The sequence below is a fragment of the Lycorma delicatula genome, chromosome 1, assembly GCF_047948215.1.
Source record: "Lycorma delicatula isolate Av1 chromosome 1, ASM4794821v1, whole genome shotgun sequence".
Classification (NCBI taxonomy): domain Eukaryota; kingdom Metazoa; phylum Arthropoda; class Insecta; order Hemiptera; family Fulgoridae; genus Lycorma; species Lycorma delicatula.
In genome coordinates, this window is record NC_134455.1 from 223,728,831 (window position 1) to 223,741,473 (window position 12,643).

At 31.8% G+C, this 12,643-nt stretch overlaps 1 protein-coding gene across 6 annotated transcripts in view; it reads right to left on the reverse strand.

Annotated features, from left to right (window-relative positions):
• Positions 1-12,643, reverse strand: part of conu (Rho GTPase-activating protein conundrum) — a 233,453-nt gene that overhangs the window by 39,534 nt on the left and 181,276 nt on the right. For all 6 annotated transcript variants that reach the window (XM_075373506.1, XM_075373515.1, XM_075373478.1 and 3 more), the window contains 3 exons: positions 9,937-10,099; positions 7,241-7,379; positions 1,492-1,666 (listed from right to left, as the gene is read on the reverse strand). In XM_075373506.1, the coding sequence (XP_075229621.1) occupies positions 1,492-1,666; positions 7,241-7,379; positions 9,937-10,099 (477 nt within the window). The remainder of the gene's footprint in view (positions 1-1,491; positions 1,667-7,240; positions 7,380-9,936; positions 10,100-12,643) is intronic.

Below are 12,643 nucleotides of genomic sequence, written 5' to 3' on the forward strand. Positions count from 1 at the left end.
TCAGAAATAATTCTTCTTAGACTTCTTTCCACACTCGTATCTCTTGAAAGGGACTACCACCAGATTGATATACATGAAAAACTAATGTATATGAAAAATGGCTATCATTACAGCCAGTCACTACTTAGATTGATGTATATGAATTACAGTATCTGAAAGTAGACATAGGGAATTTATAGAAAGTCATTTCAAGAAATAAAAGTAGGAATAAGAAGCTAAGTACAGTGGTGGTACAAGATCATTTATGTATTTTGTCATTTAGTGTCGGTATCTTTTAGTTATAATATTTTAGACATACAGTAGCAAAACTTAACCAACTACTCTATCAGATTATTAAAATTAATCTGCAAATGTTTTCATCATCTCCTCAATCTGATGAGACCTTCAAACAGGTTGAGAAATGGAAAATTGTTTAAATTTATTAACAAAATTATGAGTAAGTAAACAAGTATGTTTTTAATATTTATTAATTTAATTGAAAAAAGCAATTGTTTATTAATTACAGAACAACTTGTTATTAACAATTTGGCAGTTAATTTTTTTATTATATTGATGTAAAGTAAAGTTACTTGCTGCATATACTATGTTAAAATTATAAAATAAATATAAATTGTAATAACCTTATTAAAAAAATGTATACAAAAATTTCAGATTAACAGCAAACTGTCCAAATTTCCAAAATTAAAATTTTACCTACTTACTACTTTCTGATTTGTTTATGTCCAATTAATGCACATAAATTCAGATTTTAGATTTTTTTTACATTTAATTCAAATTAAAAAAAAATCTTTCAAAAAAAAATAATGTAGCAAAAAAATGTATAAGCTGTTTTGAGAACTGTTCAAAATCTTTAAGTTGAGGTTTTACTTTATTAAAACCGTTATCATAACCAACACTACAACTACATAAATAACACTACAACCGTAGTGTTCAGACTGGTAAACACTACATAACTGTTCAGACTGAGTAGTGTTCAGACTGTCCTAATTTCCCAAATAAGTTTTTAATTTTTAGTTGGATTGATTCTCATAATCAAAACTATATTTCAGTTGATATCAAAACTAAGCGAGTTACAAAATTGCTTACTTTTATTTCCTAAATCTAAAATCTGTTAGAAAATTGTAGTCACTAGCAACTACTGCAGATTCAAATATAAGGATTAAATATTACTTAAAAATATTATATACTTTTTCTTCTAAAGAAAAAAATTACAGTAATATGCATGTCAGACAATTCAAATAAACTACTTTATAAAGAAATAGGTTGTATAGACAAAAAAATAAATTTTCTCAAGATATAATTAATTAATAATCATCTTAAATAAAATTTTAGAAGATAAAGATTTAGAGGAATATTTCTTCAGGTTATCACTATTCTCTTGATATGAACAGTTTTTACTCATTCCCTGAATCTAATAACTGTTCACGCACATCACTGACGACTAAATATAAGAATTAATTAATTATAAAATTAATCATAAAAGTAATATACCTTCTTTTCTTTTCCGTTTATGAGGCTTACGTTTGTGGAATTGAACACCACAACTATCCATCATTGCTGTAAGTTCAACAAAAAGTAATGGTCGAAGTTTAACAATATCTTCTTCACTTAACCAATCTACATATGTGCAACCAAGATTCTCACCAGAGCAGCTTGAAGATAGTTCCTACAAAACAAGAATTAATGCTTATTAATATTAAAAAAAAATTTCATCAAAATAATTTACTGAACTTTGTTTAAACAAATGTTAAAATTACTTGCCTTCTAAATAAGAATGAATAAGCTTCCAAAAAAATTTATTAGAGAAAGCATCAAGCTTCTTCATTATAAGTGTAACCAGACAGTACCAGTTCAACTAAATTTAATGAAAGTTGTTAAATGTCTTCAAATTTAATTTGAAAGTAAAGATTATTATAAATTAAGAATAAAAGATAAAAAAACATTTTTTCAAATAAACACTTCTCAATGTTCTCTTTCCTTTTTATAAATTAAGAGGGTAAATCAAATATAAACAGGATTTTTGTTACTGAGCGTCTATGGTTGGTAAGACTGGGCCCATGCTTCTAGTATGCTTGGGTAGTCATTAGGAGTGGGGAGAACTGGCCATTCCACACTCCCAACCAATTTATCAGTAACACTCACGATGTCGGAGCAACAGGTGCACCCCTCCACTGCGCAACTCATAATTATAAAATTTCTTGCTCGTGAAGGAGTTCAAGCAACAGAAATTTTTTGGAGATTGACTGCACAGTTCAGAGAATAAACATTGTCAAGGATTCGTGTGTTTGCCTGGCATAAAGAGTTCAAGGAAGGGCATGAACGAGTGGAAAATCAGGAACACGATCGCTGTTCTCAGACCACCATTAAAGACGAAAACATTCACACGGTTCAAGACATTCTTGAAGACGAGTGATGAGTGAGAGTAACCAAAATTGCAGAACAGGTCGGAACAAGTTATGGAAGCTGTCAAGCAATCTTCACAAACGACCTACAGTTCCGTAAAGTGTGTGCCAGATGAGTCCCTCACCTTCTGACCGCAGATCAGAAGTTGAGACGTTTGGAGGTCTGTCAGAGGCTTACAGCAAGGTTTGCAAAAGAAGGTGATGCATTTTTGGGTCAGATTGTCATCTGTGACAAAACGTGGGTCCACCACTACACTTCCCAGTTCAAATAAGCGAGTATAGAGTGGCTGAGGAAAGGGAAGGCAGCCCCAGTGAAAGCCAAGACATGACTGTCAGCAGCTGGCAAGGTTCTTTCAATGGTTTTTTGACTGGCAAGGCATTTTCTTCATTGATTTTTTGCATGAGTGACACACAATCAATGCTGCTTACTACTGCAAGCTATTGAACAAGGAGGAGGGCTACATGTTACCTCAAAAGACAAGACCAACTGATTCAAGAGGCCATCCTCCTCCACAATAATGCCAGGCCCCATACTGCAGCTCTAACGGTCTCAAAACTAGAAGAAATGCACTGAACTTAACTTGATCAACCTCCCTACAGCCTGGACATATCGCCCTGCGAATTTCATTTGTTTGGGCCACTTAAAGAAGCTCTAGGAGTGCAACAATTTGAAGATGACAAGGGTGTGAAGGGATCCAATCTACAATCCACTACAATCAGTTTTATCTGTGCAGAGGATCATGAGAAAGGAGAATGGTGTTCATGTGCCAACAATCTCACTTATCCTAACCCTTCCGACTCCAACTGTTCCTTTGCAAATAAGAATTGGCTATCTGTCTGTCCATGTTCAACTATATATACAAAATCCAAGATGAAGCCTTTCAGTGCCAAGGTTTTGTTCACAACAAAGACTGTTGCACAAAGGAACAAGTTTGTGCAGTAGTGGCTGTATGGGGCATGATGATAGCAAATTTGCTGAAATAGAAAAATGTATTAATTGTAAAGGTCCACAATCTGCAGTCTCAAGAATGCCCACTCTATAAGGAAGAAAAGCTTATATTAAAAATCTGTACCAAGCAGAAAGTGTCCTTTCTTGTGGCTCGTCAGGAATATAGAAAATCCCTCAGCATGAGAAATCCTGTACAACCCAGTGTTAGTTTTTGTCCAAGCTCTTTCTAACAAAATACAAAAAAAGAACGAATGTACATTGTGCAAAGTATTAACAAAAATGGTTGGGGCCTATTCAGACCAAGTAAAATTCCCACATCTTTATTACAGCACTGAATACAAGCAAGAAGGCTACTTCTGCCAGAAAGTCCAAAAATGCTTTACCAAAAACCACTTCAATTAATCCACCACCAAATAAAATTCCCACTGCACCAACAATGTAGCAAACTATCAAGATCACTATGAAGGGATCTATTGGTACAGTATCTCCAGACTCCCAAGCTTTCAAGTCCCCACCACCATCTTGAGGTCACTTCAAAGATATGGAGGCTAATGAAGTGCACGAAGAAGCAAAGCACTTCCTAAAAGTTATCAATAGCAAAAACAAATTTTTTTATTTCACACATAATCTGCATGCAGATTTTGTATATAACAGGAAAAGAATATTTTTATGGGTACCAATATTATTCATTGAAATGTTTGCTGTCTCCATTCTCACCATGAGGATATTGAAATCCAACTAAAGGAAGAAAATCCTTTAACACTGTGTCTGTAGGAGACTTGCCTCCATCCCCAGGATGATGCATTCTTTCATGGTTATGTCTGCAAAAGATGTGACCATCAATCTAAGGGCAGAGAACGTGAAGGTGTGGCTGTTTTTCTGAAAGAAATTGTATTAGCTATGCGTATTCTGCTAGTGGCAAACATACCTGCAGTCCCAGTGAAGATATTGGTGCCATTTAAATGATTATCTGCAACTTATATCTTCCACCAAATTATATCAGTGAGGATGATCTGTCCAGTCTGTTTTTACAGATTGCTTTGTCCTACCTAATAATTGGTAATTTCAATGCTCATCATTATTCATGGGACTCATAATGTAATGTTATAATCAGTAATAAACTTCAACCAGTTAAGGACACTGTGTCATCCTGGAGCTCTTCATATTGAAATAATTGTCATGAGGATGTTATTATTTGCCATTTATGAATAGGGCACGCTAGGCTCACTCATGGATATCTGATGACTCAGACTGATAAACCCATTTGTGTTTGTTCACTGTGATTGCCAACTGACAGTACACCACATTCTTGTGGACTGTTTCTGTTATACGGCATTGTGTCAGAAGCTTAACACAATGCCATGTGTGTTGTTGCTTAACCCCCTAGGGGTTAACACACAAAATATCTTAGGCAACAACGTATCAATGTTGTCTAATGTCTTCTGATTTCTTAGGGCTGTACGTCTTGATTCCAAAATTTGATTAATACTATAATATGACTTTGCCTTTTAACATTTGACAAATTAATTGTCTTATGTTAGATTTTTAATATTGTTTTTATTTTGGTTTTATTTCACACGTAACATACCAGATGAGCACTTTACATCATTTTAGTTTTTAAAGTAAATTTTAATTGTTAATTTTTAATCATTTATAGCCAAGCAGTTATAGCAAGGTAATTGCGAAGAGGTGTAGATGTATGGCTGTGAGTAGAGAGGAAAGCGCGTTGCTAGAATGTCTCCACTGTACTTAAGTAATTTTGTGTCTGAGTGCTGATAACACCTCGATTTATGCCCAGAAAAAATATATATCTGATATAACTTTTCCCACTACTTTTTAAACGTTTTTTTTAATTATATTTATTATAACTTTTACTATTGTGTGAATTATTTTTATTCATATCACTAGATTCCGTAACAAAACAGCAAATCAGTGCATTGTAACAAGAGACTAGACAGTACAAAGAACATACATATAAGGACATACGGACATAAGGACCTAAAAAAGAACATACATATAAGGGGAGTTAATCCCTTCAACAGCTATGCCACCCCTCAAGTTTTAGAACAATAATCTCCTTAGCTATATCTTAATATATAATAGAGTTAGCACATAGCCTTTTTGAGTACACATTCATTTGGCATACAAAACAAACCTTTCTACCGCAAAAACAAAAATCAAATTTTTGACACTTTGATCCATTCTACCTTCCATAAGTAAATTTATTATTATTTGAACCTACTTTTTCATTACATAATGTTAAAAAAATATCATTACATAGTTGTTCGTATAAGTTGAAATAAGCAGGGTGTATTTTTTGTCTTATATTTCAGCACATTCTTTAGCCTTTCTTTTGTTTTTTTTTTTCAGATGTTTGTAAGTTATACAGATAACATACATTGTGTTAAAATTTAATGAAAGTTTTTAAAAATAATTTAAATAATGTGTTTTTCTGACACAGGTTTTCCAATTTAAAACTCAGTTCCTTGATTGACATTTTGGGTAATTTTTTTATCAGTGTACTTCCATTCTTGTATCTGTCTCATATCTGTATCAAATTGTTTACATTCTTCTTGTGATACAATTGTTATGATGATTACAATTGTAATCATTAAAAAGAAAGTTTCTTGCAACATTAACATTACACATAATATAGCAGATATCAGTGTGGACCTTTAGACTATATAATATGGATGCTGATTTCTATAAATTGGCTGATAATAATACATAAGTTTTAAAAATGACACATTAATTTCAATAGAAGTTTGTTTGGCTTTATATGTGAAAGTTTCATGTATATCAAGCTAGCAGCAATTCTGATCTGCCACAATAACAGAATTGTTTTATTGGAGGGGAAATGCACAAAAATACTTTGCACTGGTAGTAGCAGGAATGATTACAAAGTTGTCTAACTGTAACCTACAGATCCAATGTTTATAAATTTTGTGTAATACTTATCAGATAACCTTCATGCTTCACTTGTAGGTATAAATCACAATTAGACTTTTTGATTTCTAGATATTTCAGAGAGACTTCACAAATAGATAAATTAATAAACTGTTGGAAACTTTTAAAAGAATGACAGTGGTATAAATTTTAACAGAGAATGTTGTAAAAATTTAACCTGTGTCTGAGCTAGCTTCTACTGTGTGTTCCAGGATTTCTTCCAGGACTCGGTCTCTTAAACTAGCACTTGGTTGTCATTCAAAGACTACATCAAAGAAGCTTAATGTAGTTCAAAATGAGCTCAAAAAAGAGATATTTTATACATTATGTTCCTAATAAAAAATGTACTTTTTTTAATTTTAGTCTTTTAATACACAATAAATTATGGGTAAATAATTCTAACTTTTAATAAATTGATTGGCTACCTTGGTTTAAGGCACCTAAACCACAATGTATCTTGACAGGAAACTTGAGTTGACATATTTTTTATGGAATAAAACTGTACTTAGATCAATTAATGTTTTCATACAACAAATGTACCCCCTAACACATCTCCCTTCCCATCCTGAAAAAGAAAGATAACTACTAACAGTTTACAATGGGAAATTTTATGAAAAATTGACAGTATGTGCTTCATTCCACCAAATAGCAAGTAACATTACTGAAAAATTTTGTAAAAATTAGAACATAGGTTTGGTCATAGCAGCATCACAAACATAAAACAAACAGATGAAGTATGAGACAGTAAAGATAAAACACGATCTTGCTTTTCCCAGTAAATAAAGAAATATTAAAAATAACATTTCAAAAACAAACATTTTTTTCAAGTGGACAGTAGTTAGCATTAAGTAATAAAAAAATTAGTGTATAGCTGTACTTTTTAATAACAGTAAAAAATTAACAAAAATAAGATCCAAAGAAGCACAAGACTTCTGTCACAAACCTGAGAATCTTGACAAAAGAGGGAATCATCTCGCCACATCTCCTCAAAGCCTAATTCCACTCCACTAGCACTGTGCCTTCGAGCTCCTTCATACAAACCTTCTTGACTTCCTGTTTCTCTCATACATCCTCTCTCAGCCCTATAAATCATACAGTAAATGGTAATGCTTACATTAAAAAAATGCTTACATAATGCTTAAAAAAGAAAAAATTAAACTTAAAATTTAACTTCACTAGAAGGAGTGAATCCATCTGCAGTCTAACTGAATAAACTGTTACAACAAAAAATTATGCTATGCACAAATAATTTTTTCCACTATTTTTTTTTATTTCTTCAATAGAGTAGTTTTAAAAAATACTAACAACAGAGGTAGAGATTAACAGCGCAATACTTCTACTGTTAAAATACTTATCTATACTATTACATAAAGAGGAAGAGGGTATTTGTTCAGAATAAACAAAAAAATCTACTTGATCAATTGCAACCAAATTTTTACCCATGTTTCTTGACATAACTGAGAAGCTTTTTAAATATATTTCATGTCAAAGAATCTCAAAAAAAAAGTATATATATATGTAGTACTCTTTTTTTTCTGTTTAGCATTTACAACCACCATAAGGTATTACATGATATGTATGAATGTAATTGAAGTGTAGTCTTGTACAGCCTCAGGTTGACCGTTCCTGAGATGTGTGGTTAATTGAAACCCAACCACCAACGATAACCAGTATCCACAATCTAGTATTCAAATCTGTATAAAAGTAACTGACTGCCTTTACTAGAAGTTTAACCTTAGAACTCTCAACTTTGAAATCAGCTGACTTATGATGACAAGTGACCACACCTGGTGGGTTATATATGTAGTAGTGGAGATTTGCTGATTTAACCACAGACTTTAATGAACTGTGAGTCTCTTATCACCGTGTAAACTGGGTTTGAACTGAATGATTTGAATAGAATGAATAATATTAAAAAAATAATAAAATTAAATTTACATTAAATAAGATAGTATTAAATAAATTTAAAGAATTTCTGTTTAACAATGACGGGCTTCACATGGGAACTCCATGTGAGGCTAGAGTGGTGAGCTATGCGAGCACCTCATGGGAAGCTAGATCAATCATCAACATCAACTGGTAACAAACAGGGTGCCCCTGTTTGGGAGGTGCAATGGGGTGCTCTTGTAATATCTCTGCAAATAATCATCTGATTTTCAAAATTCAAATGGGGTATTTGTTAGTAAGTTGAAGGCTAACTTTGTATGTATCAAGTACACTCTCAATCTAATAGACCATGGTTATTTAGAAATTTTGTTATATCTTTGCAACCAAATCTTCCGATTTTCAAAATTTGAATGGGGTAATTGAAACACACATAGCCATTGCCACTGTTACTTTATTGTTATTGGCTGCATCTGCCTCCATTTACTTCACAAAAAAACATAAAATAAAAAAAATTGGCCACAACAAGAAATGCAAGTAACCATGTAGCATGGGTGAAGCTGCGACAGGGATGTAGTAAAATTATATAATTTGTTAATAACTTCACGAAAGAATACACAGATAACTCTTACAGTGTATTATGACAGTCTTGACGAACAAAAATACTCTACGCAATACTTACGGTTTATTAAAGTTACATTTCAATAAGATGTTTTTCTACCCTTACTTTAAGAGGAATCTTGGTAATATATGTACTGTCCAGAGAGTTTGCAATATTTTCTATTTAGACTTTATCTAAGGATACTTTTGAATTTGTTTATATAAAAAAAATTGTTGTATTTACAAGGCCAGCATGGGTTTTGATTTAGCATGTAAAAAAATATTTTTTTTTTAGGCATGTATGAAATAATATATTTGTGAAATCTTAATACCATGATGTGTGATTACATTTTGGTTTCAGTGAATGAATCAGTAGTTTATTACTGACTTCCCATAAGAGTACCCAAATAAGTTATTTTGTTTAACAGCAATTACTGAACAACTTCATGACTAGTAAATCACTGACCAAGGATCACATTGTGCTTTGAATCTTATACTCGAGCTATTAAATAATCCATATTGAATAAATTACTATGAATTTTGAATTATCCACTGCTTACAATGGTTTCTTTTCTTTTTCTGTTTAGCCTCCAGAACCACCATCAGGATTACTTCAGAGGATGAATGAGATTGATATGTATGAATGCAAATGAAGTGTAATCTTGTACAGTCTCAGGTCAACCATTTCTGAGATGTGTGGTTAATTGAAACCCAACTACCAAAGAACACCAGTATCCACAATCTAATATTCAAATCTGTATAAAAGTAACTGCCTTTACTAGCATTTGAACCTTAGAACTTTCGACTTCGAAGTCAGCTGATTTACGAAGACTGGTCACAGTGATTTAGTACTGGTCACAGAACTAAACAGATTTCAAGGTTTAGAAACATACAGAATTCTAGATCAGCTTAGATATACTTTTTAACCCATAGAACTGCATAAACTATCTGAAAGAATAGCAATTTCTAATGCTATAAACACTTAAAGCAGCAAAAGATTTAATGTAAAAGAAAAATTATTTTGATAACCTGACAATTATATGTTCAGCGAATTGAAATAATCAAAAATATTTTCAGTTCATTATTTTAATTCTAAACTATAGTTTCCTTATAACAAAATCAAAAGTTTTATCATCAATTTCATGAAATACTAACTTGTTATTTGTATGATCAGATAAGATATTGTCAACACTAGGTGCACTGGAGCTAAGACTGAGAGGATCACTACCACTCCGGCCTCTATCTCGCATTCCACCACATCTCACTGTGTAACGCACAGAACCTAACCTCTGATAGCCCACCATAGTAATACCATCAGCTTCAAAACATTAGTAATAACAAAAAACATTAGTAATAATCACCAACATTAAAATTATGAATGAATTACTTACAGTATATGGTAAATATAAATTAAATGTAACAAATAACAGATTACCTTAAAGGTGAAAAAAAAAAACTCCAAACCATAATAACATTAGGGCTAAAATCAATAATATATTAAGCTCACATTATTATATTGAATTTAACTTAAATTATCAATATCTTATATTCTATAGAAATTGTTATAACCTATACAATAAATCATTACAATAAAATGTTTTAAACCAATATTAAGAATGAATGTGAAAAAATTGATCTAACTCAAATTTAGGAATTATATTATTAACAATCTCTGATTTTAACAGCCATTGTACTAAAAGTCAGGAAAATGGAAAAATACATTCATGAATTTTTAACAGAAAAGTACCATTAAGTTAATTGCATCTCTCTATTTAAAACTGATCAACAGTTAAAAATTGATACGACATAGAAATGAATACCATTTGTCAAAGAAACCTCTTAAGGATGCACACCAGAAGTTTGACAGAGAAAAGTTTGATGGAATAAAATAGAATGCTACATTGTGAGCAAAAGAAGTTTCTCAGATTTCTTAAACTAAAAAATTAACAATAATAACAGAAACTCTGACATATAACCCAACAAAAATGTTACTTAATATGAGCATCCCATTTTTAATAAACATATGCTTTAAGTAAAAACTTCATGCAGATTGTAATGAACATAGCAACAGTTAATTTTTAAATATATACAAGTATTCGGTTTAAGGGGTACATATAATCATCATTCTGAAGGTCCATGGTTTGAGATATGATATAAGCCACACAAATCTTCATGTCCAGATATTATTCATCCCATTACATACAAATATGTGAACTGTTTACAAATCGTCTATTAAATCAAAAACAAATAATTCTTAAATGTGTATTTCTTAAATGCAAAATGTACAGATTATGACTGGCTGAATTACTATTAAATACTAACATTGTTGAATTGCCAGTTAAGACAGAATAAAGAAGTTGTATCTGACTACAGATTGCCTTAAACTGAGTATTTTTGTCAACAACTGCTTAACTTTTGGCCATAATCTGGGATTACAGCAGGACTCTACTACATACAAACTGCAACATTTTTTCCATACATCTACATTCTTAAGCAATAAAATAATGCAGTAATTACTCATTTAATGTGCACATCTTTTTCAAAAAATCTAATTAATTAATCTAAAATCAGAGAAAAATTTAATAAATTTAAATAAAAATTTAATCTAAATTAAATCTAATTAATTAAAAACAGAGCATTAAAGTTATTTAAGGAAGGTTGGAGATTAGGAATGTATACCATGAAGTTACATTTATGAGTTTATAGTCTAAGGCAGCACTTCTCAACCTTTCAGTATTTGCAACACAATTTTCAATCATAATTTTCATCACGCCCTCCTCTCATATATCAATAATATATTTTGACTGTTTTGACACTAAAGCTACGCTACAACCTTAATTACAAACCTTACAAATTATCAAGAATAAGTAAATTTACTGATATTTGGCGACACTGATCCACTGCATTAACAAAGCCAGAAATCAGTGCCTCTCTACTGCTCTCTGTCTTAAGACCATAATGGACATTCTTATGGCTTTGCGAGAAGTTTGGATTTGCCTCAAACATTCTGAAACGTCTGCACTACCATCTGTGCAAATGTGTAAAAATGCTGCACCTCATTCAATTGGATTGAATTAAATTATGTTTGGAGATAATTTTGACAAACAATTGCAGTCATCTATACTTCTATCAAAGGATACTGTTTCCCATCGAATTGGTGATATAGCTGAAGATGTACTGCATCAGCTTTTTGGGAAGTTGTGTAACAAATTGTTTTCAATTCAGCTTGATGAGGCAGGCAACAGATAGCAATAAAGATGCTCATTTCTTTGTCTGTGTTCGATTTTGTGATGGTGTGTTGGCAGTAGAAGAACTACTTTTTTGCAAACCAGCAGAACTCAAAGCAACAGCACTTGCATTATTTGCTACCTTAACTGATTTTGTAAACAAGACAAACATAGAGTAGAAAAATTGCATCAGAATACGCACCAATGGTGCTCATTCAATGTCTGGAAGATTCCGAAGTATACAAGCAATTATGAAACAAAAATCTCCAAAGTGTGTCTGGACACATTGTATGATCCACAGAGAAGCTCTGGCTTCCAAAGAAATGAGTCCTTGTCTGAATATTGTGCTAACAATGGTTGTAACTGTAGTAAATTATATAAAAATGAGACCCTAAAATCAAGAATCTTTCCTGCACTTTGTAAAGACATAGGTGCAGTATATTCACCGTTTCAATTTTATTGCAAGGCAAGATGGTTATCGTTAATGGTTAATTTTTGCAACGGGTTTATGAATTAAGAGATGAAATCACCATTTTAATAGAAGAGGAAAACTGACTGGAAGCCAAGAAGTTTTGAGATGGTTTATTTATGATGGAATTGAGCTACTTGGTAGACATATTTGAAAAATTAAATAC